General features: G+C 35.9%; 1 protein-coding gene across 2 annotated transcripts in view; it reads right to left on the bottom strand.

Moving 5' to 3' along the window:
* LOC150091231 (adenylate cyclase type 1-like) overlaps positions 1–18918 on the bottom strand; it is an 845725-nt gene that overhangs the window by 108239 nt on the left and 718568 nt on the right. For both annotated transcript variants that reach the window (XM_090374793.1, XM_090374796.1), the window contains exon 14: positions 8905–9164. In XM_090374793.1, the coding sequence (XP_090230919.1) occupies positions 8905–9164 (260 nt within the window). The remainder of the gene's footprint in view (positions 1–8904; positions 9165–18918) is intronic.

Genomic DNA, 18918 nt, shown 5'->3' with positions numbered 1-18918 from the left:
TACAGTCAGACCTCTATATAACTTAATCGATTGTTTGCTTTAAAAAATTCGTTAAACAGAAATTTCGTTATAAAGAAACAGTTAAAAGAAACAAAGTTATAAAGGAATAAAGTGCGATAGAACCGAAATTTCGACAACAAGAAGGAATTCTAACTGGCGAAGATGGGGGCAAAGACTTCAATACCAAAGAGTTACATCAAGAAATCCAATCTTTACAGCATGTTTTAAAAGGGGAAAAAAAAAAAAAAACTGGTTTGCTTAGAATTAATGACTTATTCATTGATTTATTCAAGAAAAAAACTTAGTTGATTTATATCCCAACATCGCCATTTCTCTTTGGATATTATTAACATTGCCAATTACAGTTGCATTTGGAGAGGGGAGTTTTTAAGACTCAAAATGATTAAAACATATTCATGAGCAACAATTGGCCATTATGTCAATAGAACAAGATATACTAAAAGATATAAAAACATCAGACGTTATAGACAAATTTATATCAAGTAAATATCATAAGGTAATGATGTGAAAACTTTTAAGTTTATATAAATAATGTACTAGTCGTTAAAATTTAAATAAATAATTATGATTTGAATAATTTTTGAGTGTTTCCTTTATTTTTTAATTTTACAAATTCCATCTTTAATTTTTGCGAGGGGGGTCCAGGTGAATATTTTGCCTGGGGCCAACAGTCTAGGTATGGCACTGGTAAGGCAATAGAACTATTAAGTTTTAACAAATGGTGGGAATATGGATGGGCAAAAGTTTCAGGCAAAAATTTTGGCAATAGACCAAAATACTTAACTACTGTTTGGACATGAAGCAAGTTTCTACTCTTAACCTGTTCAAAATCTAGTTTGGACTGATTAATAACTGCTTTACAATTGTTGCAATTGTTGTAGGCAGAAAATGAGTCCAAAGTTTTGGATTCAAGCCAATTGCAACATGCAACTTATTGAACAGCCTTAGCACATTTATTGGAAAACCAAAGTTTAGATAAAGGAATGAGATTTTAAGGCAGAGTATGGAAGAAAGGATTTGATTTCATCCCTACAAGAATAATTTCACTGCCATGATAATAGCAAACATTGACATCAGATTTAAAACAGTAATCCAACCAAGGAAAAGAACAGAAAGGCTCCATTGGAATAATACGGTACACTATTGTAAAATATTATGTACAATTTAAAAATGTTTTGCAGATGATAAGATTTCCTGTAGTATACTTATGATAGAATTATGTGGTATACAACATCCAGCAGTAGTCTGCGAAGAGAAACCTCAGCAGAGAGAAAGGCTCCATTGGAGAAGAAACCATCACCAATTTGTGGTCTTCGGTACCTGGAAGACTACTGACCTTGACTGTGTACTTTGAAGGGATGTTTGTGAGAAAAAGATCAAGTGTTTGGGTGTGTGGTTAGGATTGCCTAGTATTCTGGTAGGTAAATGGTTTCCTTTCAATTACCTTTCACAGATGGTGAAACCATCTGTGAAAGGTAATTGCAAAAGCCTCAGAATCTCCACCAGCTGATGGAGATTCTGTCTGTGTGACTAGAAAACTGAAGCCAACTGGAGTTGTGAACATTTAAAAGACTAAAGCAGAAATACTTGGTTAAGAATGTCAAGGTGTTTCAATATTGAAAAATAAACTAATTTCTGTTTGTGGTTGTTGTTGGTTTTTTTTTTTAGGAGCATTAGCAACTAAGGCCATATTGCTCCGGGATATGTGGTGGTCATTCCCTGACCTTTCTGCATCCTCCGTATTTGGTGGTGATGGGCTTGAACCCCGGTCTAATCAAGAAGCATGTGCTATGCACTGCTGCTCCTTCCCACCTGGCTATGGAGGCGCCACTAACTTCTGATGATATTCTTTACAGTAAATGGTCTACTACTGCCATAATGTCAATGAATTTAAGGAATTGTCATAAGTACACATTACATCTGAATGGCAATAAGATAAATTGTACAATTCTTAAAGTACCGATTTAAATTGACTCAAATTAATAGCATAGCTTAATTTGCGGTACTCACCTTTTTATATAATCTGCAATTGACGTGTTGAGATAGGATAAAATGGTAGTCGAGTTTAAAAATTGGAATTAATATGGATACGTTAAAATTTTGGAAATGGAGTTTAAAATATGCTCAAGGAAATAGAAGTGCACGTCTTCATCCTTGGTTGTCATGAATTAAAAGTTGAAATGATAAAGCTAGGATAGTTAAACTGAGGAAGCCAAGAGCCGTAATGAATTGGCTTTCGTTGTTAACATCTTCAGTTGGCGATAGTGAGAGGGAGTGAACGCGTGTATTTAAAAGACTCTATGTTCCCGTGATGCTCTTTGATACATGTGGTAATCTCAGGTGCATGAGATTCCAAGCCGATGGGAGGTTATAGGGTAGTTTGGCATTTAATACATTAAATATAGAATGATGACGAAACCACTCTATGATAAGCGCTTCATACTGAAAAATTTTAAAACTAGATTTTAATTTTATGATAGGGATGGCTGAATCAACTAAGGGGATGTGGTTGCGGGCTTGTACATGTAATGTGAGTTCCGTATTTGATTGTCCTGTTCTAAAGCTATTGTAGTGGTAATATGCACGTGTGTTTGATGTTTTTGTGGAGCCATATTTAGAGGTTGTACTACCAATGTAGCATGCATTACAGTTTTGTTGACATTTAATTAGATAAACGATATTGTTCGCGTCGCTGATTTGATATTTATGTGTGTCTTTATATGAATTAAACATTGATCTTAGTTTATTATATGTTGAAAATATGAGCGTAATGTCTGTATCAGTAAATAATCGACGGAACTGTCTAGCAAGATCATTGTGGTAAGGAATAACATGTGTGTTATTGCGTGTAATGTGTTTGAATGGTTTGTTGATATTATTTTGGACGGTGGTGATAATTTGTTGGATTAACTGAAGAGGATATTTTATGGATATGAATTTTTCTGTAAGGTATTGGAGTATTGGAGTTGATTGGATAGGTCTTCTTGTGTAGAACTGTATTTGATGGCATTATAAATTCGATTATAGAGGACAGCTTTTTTTGTACTAAGTGGATGGTGCGACTTGAAATGTAAATATTTTCCGGTATGGGTATCTTTTCTGTAAATTCTAGTTCTGAGTTTAGTATCTGTTTTATATATGGTGAGATTAAGGAAATTAATCTGTCCATTTTCTTCTAATTCGAGGGTAAATTTTAATCTGTTGTGCATTGAATTAAATTTAATAAAAAGGTTATCAATTATGGTTTTGTCTCCTATGATAAGGATGTCATCTGTGTATCGGGTATATAATTTAATCTCTGGAGGGAGAGGTTGTAAAATTTGATTTTCTATGGAGGCTAGGTATATTTCAGATGGGGGGGGGCATGAGATTCCCAATCCCATAGGTAAACCATATATTTGTTGGTATATCTGATTGTGGAACCGGAAATCTAATAAAAATGATGTAAGTTCTAATATACTATTGATTGAGAGAGAGAGAGAGAGAGAGAGAGAGAGAGAGAGAGAGAGAGAGAGAGAGGTGCGGTTGGTTAAGGTGCTATCATCCATTAGGAAATTACATAAAGCTTGTAGTGTGGTATGGTTTACCTATGGGATTGAGAATCTCAGCCTCCTATCCGAAATATACCTAGCCTCCACAGAAAATCAAATTTTACAGCCTTTCCCTCCAGAGATTAAATTATATACCTGATACGCAGATGACATCCTTATCATAGGAGACAAAACCATAATTGATAATCTTTTTATTAAATTTAATTCAATGCACGACAGATTAAAATTTACCCTCGAATTAGAAGAAAATGGACAGATTAATTTCCTTAATCTCACCATATATAAAACAGATACTAAACTCGGAACTAGAATTTACAGAAAAAATACCCATACCGGAAAATATTTACATTTCGAGTTGCACCATCCACTTAGTACAAAAAAACTGTCCTCTATAATCGAATTTATAATTCCATCAAATACAGTTCTACACAAGAAGACCTATCCAATGAACTCCAATACCTTACAGAAAAATTCATATCCATAAAATATCCTCTTCGGTTAATCCAACAAATTATCACCACCGTCCAAAATAATATCAACAAACCATTCAAACACATTACACGCAATAACACACATGTTATTCCTTACCACAATGATCTTGCTAGACAGTTCCGTCGATTATTTACTGATACAGACATTACGCTCATATTTTCAACATATAATAAACTAAGATCAATGTTTAATTCATATAAAGACACACATAAATATCAAATCAGCGACATGAACAATATCGTTTATCTAATTAAATGTCAACAAAACTGTAATGCATGCTACGTTGGTAGTACAACCTCTAAATATGGCTCCACAAAAACATCAAACACACGTGCATATTATCACTACAATAGCTTTAGAACAGGACAATCAAATACAGAACTCATGTTACATGTACAAGCCCACAACCAAACCCCCTTAGTTGATTCAGCCATCCCTATCATTAAATTAAAATCTAGTTTTAAAATTTTTCAGTACGAAGCCCTTATCATAGAGTGGTTTCATCATCATTCTAAATTTAATGTATTAAATGCCAAACTACCCTATAACCTCTCACCGGCTTGAAATCTCATGCACCTGAGATTACCACATGTATCAAAGAGCATCACGGGAACGTAGAGTCTTTTAAATACACGCGTTCACTCCCTCCCACTATCACCAACTGAAGACGTTAACAACGAAAGCCAATTCATTACGGCTCTTGGCCTTCTCAGTTTAACTTTCCTAGCTTTATCATTTCAACTTTTAATTCATGACAACCAAGGATGGTTGTCATCCATATTAATTCCAATTTTTAAACTCAACTACCATTTTATCCTATCTCAACACGTCAATTGCAGATTATATAAAAAGATGGATAACGCAAATTAAGCTATGCTATTAATTTGAATCTGAATGGCATTAGTTCTTTTACTCCTCACAGCAAAGTTTAGAAGCTGTTATTTTGCATAACAGGAATTTAAAGCCATCCATCCCCATTGCCAATTCAGCTCAACTAAAGGAGATATTATAACACGAAGAGACATTACTCAAAGCATTTAAATTCATTTGGATATTAATGGTCATTGTACAAGAAGGGTGCACAAAATATTGTTTCCTATGCCTATGAGACAGACATTGAACAATAGTAGTCACCACTATTGTACAAAGACATACAAGGAAGGAGTAGTGTAAAATATGTTCTATTGGTAGATCCAATGAAGATTTTCCTTTTACCTCTCCACATTAAATTTGGCCAAATGAAGAGCTTTGTGAAAGTGATGGACAAGATGAATTTGATGAATTTGTAAAAATTATTTATTACTTTTGTGAGAAATTCCCAAAGACCGGTGCTGCAAAAGTTAAAGAAGAAAGTTTTGTGGGCTTCAAATCAGAGAGCTTGCACAGGATGAAAGAATCAATAAATGCCTTGTTGTATTAGAACAAAATTCATGTCAGGTTTTCAAATGCTTTGTGGGAACGTTTTGGGTAACCACAGGTCACCTGAATAAAAAGATAAGAGTTCAGAAACTGTTCAATGCATAATAAAGGAATGGGATGTCGTATATCACTGAAACTTCATCCCTTGCATTCTCATTTAGACTTTTTTTCAGAAAACCTTAAGTTCAGTGATTAGCAAGGGGCAATGATTGCATCAAGATATTAAGTCAATAAAAAATTGCTACTGAGGTTGGATGTTGTACTGCATAATACTGGAAAAAGTGTACAAAAGGAAAATGTTATCATCTGTACAACATTTTTAAATTGTATATATGTCTTTTTTACAATACTGTACTACATTATTTTAATTGTAAATTGTATTAGGTTTAAACTATAAATAATTTACACTTACAGTTTAAACACAAGCCTTTTATTTACACAAAAATGTAAATAAAAGGCTTGTGTTTTGTAATAAAATCTTAATCTGATATCATCATTAGTCATATTACAAAAAATACACTTGCTAGAAATAAACCAAGAATATATTTAAAATTAGCACACAAAACTGGTAAAGAAAAGTATATTTTCATCTTTGATGAAAAACAAAAATGTTTAATTTTGTTGTGAATGTTAAAGGGGGGAAAAAATGGATTTTTTTTTTTTTTTTTTTTGATGCTGTATAAGCAATTGCCTTCCTTGCATCATTTGCCACTACTGATACTATTAACAAGAGGGGATAAATATGAAAAATTGCAACTCTTAACAAAGGAAAAATCAGTGGAAAGTACAGTGTAGTAGTTTGAGAATATCTTGGTTGGAAAATCTGTGAAAAGCAGAATTAACTAGAGAATTATTTAGAACAGTGGCCTCAAAATTAAAATAGCCATGATAGCAGTCAATCTATGAGGATAGGAGACAGCAAGGAGAAGAATAAAATGAAAAAAAAAGAATGGGAATACAAATATTGTGTGGAATGATCCCTGTGGAATTTGCACTGTGGAGTAAATATGATTAGTGACCTGGGAAGAGGTGTGGAAAGTGATCCTGACTGTGGGCTACATATACTAGCAGTCTGATCACTATGGTGATCAGACTGCTAGTATATGTAGAGTTAACAGGCAGCATTTACATAAGAAAAATATAGAAATAAAGACTGTCTTTTCTTGCTCAACCCTCTATTTACAACAGTAACTCGGCCCTAATGACACACTGCTCTAATTTGTACAGCAATATTTTATGTGGAACAGTATAAAAATATTTTCTAAAATCTAAGTACAAAGTCAGAATTTTTTTTTGCATCTAGTTTCTTTCTTTTGTCATAGTATTAACCAATCCAGTCAGATAAGATTGCCCCTTAAGAAATCCATGCTGTGACTACCATTATAACTGCATTACTTCTTTAACAAGTTATTCCATTATTTTCCCTGGAACAGAAGTCAAGCTTATAGGACTGTCATTACTCACTGCACTCTTTGATTCCCCCCACCCCTGTGAATTAGGATATGGTCACACAGCTTCAGTCCAAAAGAATTTTTCCTGAGTCCAAATGATGCTCTCATAATTATGGATAAGGGTTTGCTGACCTATTTTTCTGCTTCTTTGTATATAATTGGATAGATTCCATCTGCCTCATCCATTTATGTTTAGCTTCAAAAATTTTTCTTCCACTTTCCTCTCAGTTATCATAAAATCATTTAGCTCACTGTAATTTGATATACTTCTGTCATTCCCATCACTAAAAGATTCCTTTCATGTGAATGTGAATGTGGATGTAAAATATCTATTTAGACTGTCAGCATTCTGAGCAGGATCATCAACTGTTATACCATTTATATCTAGCAGACCAATATGATTCATCCCTTTCCTTCTAGTGGTTACATAAACAAAGAAGTTCTTGCTATTGTTTTGCAGGCCATCCATCGACATGTGAGAAAAAGTCTTTTTTGCCTTTTATCACTGATTGGGATAGAACCAGAACTGTCCAAACACTGAATACTGCTAGTAACCAACAAAGTCAAGAACTGAGACTAAGGGAAGGAGCTTTCTGAACCAGACTGAAGGAGATGAGACTACCTTGGTAAACTCTGTGTATTTTTGTAAGTAGCTTCCAAATATTCTTTCTGGTTTCAGTGCTGTGTAGTGTAAAATACATACATTCTCTCTTTGTGTGCATGTTTCATTAACACTTTCTGCCCTTTAAAATACTAGTGTGATATGAGAGATACCACTTTTTAAATTTTTTTTTTTTTAACTTAAAAAGAAAAGAAATTGTTCTAAGTACCTTTACCACCAATATTCTCTAAATGATTATATAGTATTTTATGTTTGCATTTCAAATGACACGAAAAATTAACTTTTTGTTTAGCATGTGCATTTAAAAAGTGCTGCAAGGATGAGCACATTGTGTTTCTCATACCATATTTCACTCCTCATGTCATATTTGAGATGCCAGAGAAAGTCATCTAATTTTCCATAGAGCTGCTTTGATTTTGCCAGATTTGCTACTCAGAGATTTTGCTGTTTGGAAACATTTTATTTTTTGATAACAAGGCTAATGTTCATAGAGATTTTATTATCATAATATCCAATACATTGTCCGAATTAAGAAGTCTGACTGGTAAAAAAAATAATTTTTTTTTGTTATTATATGTTTATTTTTGTTATCTATTTTGTAAAGCTTTTAAATAAATATGATAATAAAAATTAAGATCAGATAAAAAATAAAATAAAAGTTGAATATGAGAAACAGCACTAGCAGCTCTGCTATCTTCAAGAAAAAAAAAAAAAAAACACAAACAGCTGTACAGGCTGCCTGACTGATGCCACACAAGAGTATAGGTTTCAATTTAGAGGATGAGTAACTTTGTAAATTCTAAAGAATTACCATAAAAACATTATTATTAATGGTTGCCATTCATTTATTTATATGTGTGCTAAATGCTATATTAAATGTTGCAAATCATAATTGATAAAATACTATTATCAATTCAACAAAAAATGATAAAAATTGATTTTTTCTAATTAAAAAAATGGTGCCTAACAGATGATCAGATTTCGGTGTAAGTGATGGAAGGTTAAATAAGCCTCAACACAGTGCTGCATATATATATTTTTTTAATATCAGCTGTCTTGCATTCCTAATGAAATTCTTCAGCTCTTAAATTTATTAAATATTTTGATGCCCAAAAAATGAATGCATTCATAAGGTTTGAAAACAAAAATTAAAAATGAATATCAAATATTAAAAAAGTTGCAGTTATGAGTGTATGTGTAAATACTGCTTAATTAGTAAACTGTAGTTTGTTGCACAGATCAGCATTGTTTACAAAATATCATATGACTCAATTTTTTTAAATCTTACTCAACTTTAAAAATATTATTTTCTGTGTCATGACAAAAAAATTACTTAAGAGATACTTACCCTACTGCCCTATCATAACATGTGAACAGTGGAGTATGGATTACAGTCATCACAATGATGAAAATAGCAGCCATGGGAATAAGCAGGGCACCTTTAAGGATGATGGGTAGTCGAAGAAAAGCAACAATAGGGAAAAATGTTAAGATGCAACTAATGAAGATGTAGTGTGGAACTGGACAAGAATGGTAACTGTAGGTTAATGGAGCTTGGGTGACATTTGCTGGTGTATGACCACACAATGGCTCACTCATGCAGGAGAACTAGAAAAATTTAAATTAATTCAAAATAATATATTAAAAAGTATGTAATATGTCCTTAAAACGGAAATGAATGATTAAATTCCTGTTTGATCAGGAACTCTATTTAAATGAACTCTGAAAATAAATTAATAAAATAATCCCAGTTGAAGAATTTCAACTGTACAATTTTTTCATGAGGTAATAATACAGGTTAACTACCAATTCTTAGTAACCATTATCCAACAAAGTGTACTTCCCATTTTTCAATTGTACAATTTTTTTATGATGTAATAATACAGGTTAACTACTACAGTTCTTGGTGACCATTATCCAACAAAGTGTACTTCCCATTCGGCAGTGGTGCAGTAGCTATTACACTTCTAAGAACTCTTACAAATGCCAAAGTTTTATTACTGATATTAACAATTAAAATGTTTCTAACTGTGATTCTAAATTGAAAAAAAAAAAAATTTTAATTATCTATTCAATTTATATTAATACTGCAGACTGAAAGAAATTATTTTGAGAAGCTTGGTTGATTTGGGTATGTTACTGGTGCATCAGCTTCTATGACTATAGTGAGCCAAACTTATCATTTGTGGTTTATTCATTGATTTCTTTTATATTAAATTATAATAGTTTATATGCTTAGGAAACTGGAAAACTTCATATTTTTATGGATATATCCACCAATATTGTTTGTAATGAAATAGTGTCCGTTGCTTTCAAGGATTTAAAAGTAATTTGTCATTCTCATGTAAAGTTAGGGCAGTCAAGTAGAATATGATGGACTGTTAGGACTGTTTGACAGTCAGAGCACTGAGGTGGAAATTCAGCTCGGAGCAGGTAACATTGATATATCCTATTCTTAGTCTGTCTAGTGTAACTTCTTGTCTGTTAGGTCCTGTACTGTCAAACCATTGTTTAACAGTACAGGACCTAACAGACAAGATAGTAATAATTTTGTCTGTAATAATTTTGCCATTTTTGTTGCTACTGTCTTTCATCACTATTTCGGATTATAATTTTATAGTCTAGATATGGTACTTTCATGGTTTTATTAATTGGGCTTTCCGTTGTTTTGCTGCTTGGTCTGCCTGTTCGTTGCCATCTATTCTAACTGTTGGATCATCTTTTGTTGGATCACAGATGAAACATCTGTTGGCATCCAACAGATGTTTCATCTGTTGGATGCCATCTGGGAATCCAACAAAAACTTATGTTTTGATTTCGTTTTGCAAGTTTTGTTAGCATGTTTTGAATCTGTTATACAGTTGGATGGGTATTTCTGGTGATATTCTTTAAGGCTTTTAGCATTAGCATATGATGCAAAAAAAAGCAAACATATAGCATCGATGAAGGTATATCAGGTTTTATCGATGAAGGTATTAGCAACAGGATCAAGAAAGGTTAGGCAGATGGGTCGAGAAGTGGCAACTGAAGTTTAACATTGACAAATGCAAAGTACTGCATATGGGTACAGTAACCCAAGAGAAACATACCAACCAGGTGGTACTACACACAAAGAGGTAGAGAATGAAAAAGACTTGGGGGGTAACTGTGCAGTCAGATATGAATTTCTTTGAGCAATGTAGACGAGTGCCAGAGCAGGTCATGGAGTTTTGTCAAACATATATAGAGATTTTGCTAGCAGAGACAAGGAAGTGATTATCCCATTGTATAAGGCAATGGTCAGGTCACACCTTGAGTACTGCTTACAGGTCCGGAGGCCTTAATTTAGGAAGGATGTAAGAAGGGCAACAAAATTGGTGAGAGGAACAAAGGGGGATTCTTACTAAGAGATGCTTAACTTCTGCAAGTAACAGCACCTGGAGACTAGGCACCTGCGAAGTGACCTGATTGAAGCATATAAGGCCTTGAATGGTTTGAGCAGGCCCAATGCTGATGGAATACTTCCGCTTTCTCAGTTTAAGAACCTGAGAGGGCATAGATTCAAACTGAGGATAAACAGTTGTAGAATAGATGTGCGGAAGTTTGCCTTTGGCCAGTGGGCAGTTGATTGCTGGAACAGACTTCCATCTGTTGTTGTGGAAGTTGATAGCTTAAATGAATTTAAGGCTGAACTAGACAAACATTTGGAGTGACCGGATGGGTGAAATGAGAAGGGGTTTTTCTGGCTAGTACTATATAAGCTTGCTTTCTTGCATCATATGCCTCAACTAATGCTAATTTAATATATGATGAAAATCATATATTTTCTCTTTCCTCAACAAAGCTTATTTAGCATTAGTAGAGGGCGTATGATGGAAGAAAGCAAGCTTATATAGTACTAGCCAACACACACACACACACACACACACACACACACACACACACACACACACACACACACACACACACACACACACACACACACACACCTTCCCATTTCACCCATCCATTCATTTGAAAACTTTGTCTAGTTCTTCCTTGAATTTATTTCACTTTTCAACTTCCACAAAGACATATGGAAGTTTGTTCCAGCAATCAACTGGCTAAAGGTAAACTTCCACACATCTATTCTATAACTGCCTTTCCTCTTTCCATGCTTCTGCTTGGTTTCCATATATTCTGCCAATCTCATGTGTACCATTCCATGTTTTCTTTGTTGCTTCATTGGTTTTTTTTTCACCTGTTTTTCTTTGCCTTCTGTTTCTTTCTCTATCTTAATTTTCAACTCCTCATTTATTTATTTATATTTTTGTTCATGTTATTCTTCACTTGCTCACATTCTCTCATAATTCCAGTCAGGTTGTCCTGTGTATCTCCTGTCACACACATTTGTTTATTCTATTATTCTTTCTTGATTCAATTTATTTTCACTTCAATTAAACTCAATTCAATACCTTTGGCCCACTTTGCGAAAGAGTCTGCTTCCCTACTGTCTTTGCCCAAAATATTCTCAGTGATATTATGCACCAGCAATCTCTTCCTGGTTTCCATATTTTCTGCCAATCTCATCCTTATCATTTCATGTTTTCTTGGTTGCTTCATTGGTTTTTTTTTCGCCTGTTTTTCTTTGTCTTCTATTTCTTTCCCTTTCTTAATCTTCAACTCCTCAATCCATACTCAACATCCAGTTAATCATTTTTGCGTCTCCTGGTAAGTCAGATGACTATGTTATTTTGTCTTAGCTTTTAACTGTGTCCTAGCAACAGTCGCAACATCCGCTTCACTTCAGTTTATGCTCTGGTATTTCAGTATTGTGTGTGGGTTATCTAGCTGCTCCTTCTATTTCCCATTTCACTGTTCACCCAAATCCTTTGCAATTGAAGCATTTTATCTGGGATGACTGGTCCCACACTTCTGACTCCAGCAGACAAAGTTTAATATTTATGCTTTATCCCTAAAATCACTATAGCTTAGCAATCTTTCCCATGACTGCTATATGCAATTCTGCATGCCCGATATTGCATTCCTGGTACTCTTCTATCTTCCATGCTGTCTACTAACTGTTTTCTGATAATGTAGATCCTTTCAGTGCATGATGCTATCCTATAATTGGGTCTGTTGCAGAGAAAACACTGTAATCTACTTGTTCTTCATGCCTGGCCAATCTTCCTTCACTGCTCTCCATTGCTATCTGTGTTCTTGTTTTTGGCATTCAGTTCCTTTGTGACCACATCATAGTATCCAATCAAACTGGTCAGACAAGGCCTCTCTTTAACAAACCCATGCTGTGTCTTAACTATTACTGCAGTCTTGTCTAGATGATCCTGCAATGCTTCTTTAACCAGCGATTCCATTATTTACCCCAGAACACAAGTTAAACTAACTGGTCTGTAGTTACTTGTGTCACCTTTTGACCCCCTTTGTGAATTGGTGATACATTTCCACACCTCCAGTCCATGGGGACCTCCCCTGAGTCCAAGAGGAAGCTCTCATAATTATGGCTAAGGGTTTGTTTATGTCCTTTGCTGCTTCCTTTAATATAACTGGATAGATCCCGTCCACCCTAGGTGCCTTCCTTAGGTTTAACTTCAACAATTTCTGACTACAGTACGGATCGTGGAGTTGAACGGACGCATCTGCAAGAAGCTCCACTTGATGTAAACGGTGGATAGTAACCGACGGCGGCAGAGAGGATTTCTTGGATTTTCCGACTTCAAAAACCATAAAACTTGGATTCTACATGCTGTGTACAGATGAAAACAACTAGTATTATTCAGGCAAGCTTGTTAGTTATAGTTGTTTTTAGCTATTGTTGGCTTTTTGAATGCGTTTAGGCACAGTACAATTGTTACAGAGCTAGTGATCCTACAATTGCCGATTTCGATACTGCAACGCCTCAAAATTCCAAAAATTTGGGATAAATTTGTCAATCAAATTAGCTGGATACATGTTAATTGTGAGGGGGAATGTAAATTTCACTTAGATTAAACATATTCTTGCATATAAGAGTACCTTTCTTTGTGTGTGACTGTTTTCCCGCCAAAACTGGAAAAGTTGCATCTTGGGTTTTAATAGGCCCACAATGATAAAATATACCTTAAATTACTGCCCTGGATATAAGAAACGTTATAATAACAACAGAATGACTGGCAAAGACCAAAACTGAAAAATCAAAAAATATCCATCGCGATCCTAACTTGAAGGACCTGCCTGATTGTGGGATACAGGCACTAAACAATGAAGAAATCGCAAACAAGGATTTAGAATCATGCCACCTTAGTGTAAAACAGGCTAGAAAAGGCAAAAACCAGGTAGAAAATACAGATCAAAAGGAGAATGGTAATTTAGAACCACAGGTAACAAAAACAAAGGAGGAGAGGAAATTTCAGCTTATAAATCTAATAGAGGATCCCATAAGACAAATTAAAGAAATGAAACTGTTCCTAGAAGAGTTTCTTTATAAACAGACAAATAGGATTACATCTGCAACAAGATTGCAGATAGTGAACTACTGGTCTGTTTTGGAACATAGAGTGGTTGAACTTAATACAGAAAACAAAAGTAGAAATGGTGACTGAAGAGAAGAATAATTATAAAGAAATAAATACTTTGACTTACACCCAAGTAGCAAGGGCCACCAAAGCAGATTCATCACAAACTAAACAAACCAACAATAAGACTAAGGAAATACCAAAGGCAAAAGAAACAAACATAATCATTATAAAGGCTAAGCCTGACTCTACATACAAATCCAGTGAGGCAGTCAGAGATACTGTCATGACAAAATTAAAACCTCATTTGAAAGAAATAAAGGTGAATAACATGAGACAAATAAAAGATAATGGAGTTTTAATTGAAGTAACAAATAAGGAGGATGTTAAAAAGATTGAAACCAACCCAGAGGTAGTAAAACTGAAAACTGCAAACAGAAAAGCCGAGGGGCAGAAACCCCGACATTATTATATTTGACATCCCTGAGACAACTCTGGAAAGAGATCTTATGTTGGATTTCTACAACAAAAACTTTATCAATATAATGGAACTGGATGAGTTTGCCAAAGAATTTCTTCTAAAAAGAGGGACAAAAAACAAAAGAAATGGGCAATTCAACGTCATTGTGGAAGTGTCACCCAGAATTTGGGAAAACCTACAAGGACAGCAAAGAGTCTATGCTGGCTGGACCAGCCATAAATTCAGGGAATTCTTTCCTGTACAGCAGTGCTTTAACTGTCATAAATATGGCCATACTGCCAGAGACTGCAGACAGAATTCCCCTGTCTGTGGCCACTGTGCAGTCACTGGCCATGATTACAAGAACTGCCAAAATAAAAATCAGCAGCCAAAATGTGCTACCTGTAAAGCAACACGGCTGACTGACTATGCACATAGTATCAGGGATGATAAATGCCCCAGTTATAGAAAAAACAGTAAAATCTTGGTACTCCAAGAGCCCTACACACATATGGGTAGGATTCAGGGATACCCAAGAGGCTATAAAATAATACACCTCAGGTGTTCCTTCTACAGCAATAGTAGTTAAAAATACTGACCTTACAGTCACAAAGGTGGGTCACCTCTGCTTCCCAGTGGGAGTGTGTGCCCATATCACCAGTGCTGTAGGACAGTTTTACATTATTTCACTATATTCCAGACCAGGGGAATATAAACCCAACCATTGAATACCTACAAGTAGTCACAAACTTGCTACCTACTGCAAATATCATAGTGTGTGCTGATGTCAACTGCCAGTCAGCCTTATGGCATAGCCGTATGGAAGACACAGCAGGCACACACAATAGCCAGATACTTTCAGACTATATAGCCACCTCACCCTTTCAAGTGCTAAACCAACCAAATAATCTCTCAACTTTTAGCAGTACCATGTGGGAGAGTGATGTTGATGTTACTCTTGCCACCAATTCAATAGCTTATAAAATCACAGACTGGTGTGTCCAGCCAGCCTGGACCACATAAGATCACAGAGCCATTTCCTTCAAACTAAACAGGAAATTACAAACAACCCAACACTCCCTGTTGGATATCAAAAGGTATAACCTTAAAAAGGCAAACTGGCAGATTTTTGCAGAACAAACAGCAGCTGAGCTGCAAAAACAGGAAAATGAGTGGTCTAGATCAGGCAACTGTAGCCCGGATGAGCAAACACTGACTATGACAAAAACGGCAACCCTATCTATCCCACGGAAAAAAATGAGGAAGCAGACAGTTCCCTGGTGGTGCCCCGAACGGACTATACTCAGAAGTAGGGTACACCAGGCGAGGAGACATTTTCAAAGAGCTAGAACATCTTGGCCACAAAATGAGGTGGATGCACTAAGAGATTCTTATAGAACTCTCAGGAATCAGTATACAGCCCTCATAAGAGACAAGAAAAGGGAATGCTGGAGGCATTTGGTGGGAACTACTGGAAACAATAACCCCTGGGGAGTTGTCTACAGAATAGTGACCAACAAGCTGCCAAGAGGAGGTCTTAGAAACTACTGTCAAACCAGATGGAACCCCAACCTGTGTTGGGTGGATTCTATAAACATCCTAGACAGTATCATTCAGACTGAAACTGGGAATCATTCCCCCACTCAGCTAAACATTATAAAAGAAAACACTGAATATGACAATGCCAATATTGTACCTTTTTCACCATACAAGACTTAGAAATAGCACTATCTAAAACCAAAAACAATAAATCCCCAGGTTTTGACCTCTTAGAGGTTGAGATTATCAAAAAATTAGCAGAAATAGCACCAGATAAATTAATAGCACTATATAATAACTGTACGACAGAAGGTATATTCCCAAAAATATGGAAACAAGCTGTGTTAAGATTAATTCTCAAAAACCCTGAAAAACTCCCTACTGATCCCAAATCATATAGACCAATATATGAAAGACTAATATATAGCAGATTAGCTCAATATTACACAGAAGCAGGTTTGCATTCCAACAATCAGTACGGTTTTAAGCAGGGCAATTCCACGGAGGATGCCATGCACCACCTACTGACAACAGTTAAAAACACAGAGGAGAAATATATGCTGGCAATCTCCATTGACTTTGCTGGGGCATTTGACTTACTCTGGTGGCCTAGTGTCCTTAGAAGACTTCGCCAGGCAAATGTAATAAACAGGTAATAAACCCCACAAGGTAATAAACAGCTACCTTACAGACAGAAGTGTCTCAATACGGTTCCAAGAATTGACACGGCCTGTGAATAAAGGCTGCCCACAGGGTTCAATCCTTAGCCCTTTCTTTTGGAACACTGTTCTGGACGAATTTCTGGCATTGGATCTGGGTCTCGTGGAAAGCCTGGCCTTTGCAGTGATTTTCCTTCTAAAAGGTAACTCATGAGTGGTTGTAGAGCAAAGAGAGCAAATGCTGCCCTCTTGCAGCTGCAGGAGTGGGCACAAATGCACATGCTCAAAATATCGCCTGAAAAAACCAAACAAATACTTCTAAAATACCGTGCAATGTTCCTACCTGTTATCACCTATGGAGCCGGTGTGTGGTTCATCCGCTCGGCCATAGTAAGAAATAGGAATAAATTAGAATCAATACAAATGACAATACTACTCACTACCAGAGCATGTCGCACAGTAAGCACACCTGCACTACAGTTGCTGGCCGGAACTCTCCCACTTTACCTGGAAGTAGCCAAAAGAGGCTTATATTATAAGATTTAAAAAGGGCATACCCACAGAATTTCTGGGGAGAGCCCTTGACACAACCAACACCTTCAATGATGAAAGAAAAAGAATAGCCACAAAGCTCCATGAGCTATGGCAAAGAAAGTGGGAGCAGGAAACTAGAAGTCTGGTTACCAAACGGTTTCTGCCACGGGTGTCAATGGTTAGCCCAGAGCCACCTAAATGGTATGCCCCTGGACTTTTTACAACATTTATATTGACAGGTCATGGCTCCCTAAAGGCGAAACTAACCTCCTTAGGCTTGGCCGATGACCCAAACTGCACCCGTGGCGAAAGTGAAGACTGGGCACACATTCTATATGAATGTATAATATATGACATCCCCAGAACAGAGCTAATAGCACAGATTGGTCCCCTTCCCAGGGGAGAAGAACATCTGTTCATCATAGAAGAGCAAAATTATAAAGCTTTTACATCTTTCACACAGAAAGTATTCGAAATGCGTAGAGCAATCCAAAGAATGGCAATTCGGCCCCCCAGCAATTAGACAATAATCAATAGTAAAATTGCCCAAGTTTCCCACCATGCCCAGACAATGACTTAAAAACTGTTAGGACAGCAGTATTCTGCACCCTGACAGAAACCTGATATAACAAAACTACCCAGGACTACCCTGCCATGTGTAGGAACCTAGTGCCCACACCAAATAAGTAACCATGCAGGGGAGGGAGATGTACAGGTAGCCAGGGAAGCAGATTAATTGAAAAATATCAGTAAGCTAGTAGCAAGGGGATCCAATGTAGAATGAAAGAAGAATAAAAGAATGAAAATGAAAGATAAAATGAACAGGCTGGGCACTGAGTGAACTAGGATTTATGGTAAAAGGGAATAAATGGCAGTTTTGGTGAAAGAAAGAGTGACCCAGCATGAGGGAAAGAGAGAGTGAATGGGAATGAGTGGAAGAGCAAATGTAATTGGCCAAAAGAATACAAAGTTAAAAATAACTTACATTACTTTACATATACTGTACAGTAATACCCCGAAGTTACGCGATAGGTGGGTCCGACGAAAATCGCGTAAGTCGAATTCGCGTAAGTCGGGGTACAACTTTGCATATAAATACATATAAATTTTGCTTAATTGGGACCAAGGACTAACAAAAACACTAGTTTAGAAGAAAAATATTAATAAAATTGCAGTTCTTTATACATATTAATACAAAATATGTATTAAAAAAAACAAATGACTTACGTAAAAAAGTTATTTTGATGTCGATGGCTTCATAAAATCTAACAAATTCGTCTGACGACACAGCGCGTTCTTTTTTTCACGCAGAATTTCTTCGTAGCAAGCTAATAATTTTTTTATTCCTTGCTTTGTAGCTATAACGCGTTCTTCGTTGGAGTCTATGTTTTCTAAAATTTTTAAGCCCTTTACAATTGAGCCCTTTTCAATTTTCAACCTGTCAAGTTTTCAATTGTCGTGTGCTTTTCGCCGTTGCTTCATTTAGGCCTGTAGCACGTGCAATATCACATGGTCTTTCATTTCGCTCAAAGCGTTTCACAATTTCATATTTTTTCTCTATCGACAGAGGTGGACTGGCCATAAGCCTTACCGGGGAAACCCCGGTGGGCCAGTGTGATTTTGGCCATAAACCATAGTATGAGGCCACTATAAATTTTCCCGGGTAAGAATTTTTGATCCAGTCCGCCTCTGTTTATCGA

The sequence above is a fragment of the Mastigoproctus giganteus genome, chromosome 1 (assembly GCF_048544385.1).
Source record: "Mastigoproctus giganteus isolate SK-2022 chromosome 1, ASM4854438v1, whole genome shotgun sequence".
In the NCBI taxonomy this organism is placed as follows: domain Eukaryota; kingdom Metazoa; phylum Arthropoda; class Arachnida; order Uropygi; family Thelyphonidae; genus Mastigoproctus; species Mastigoproctus giganteus.
This window is presented reverse-complemented; position numbering and strand designations above follow the sequence as displayed.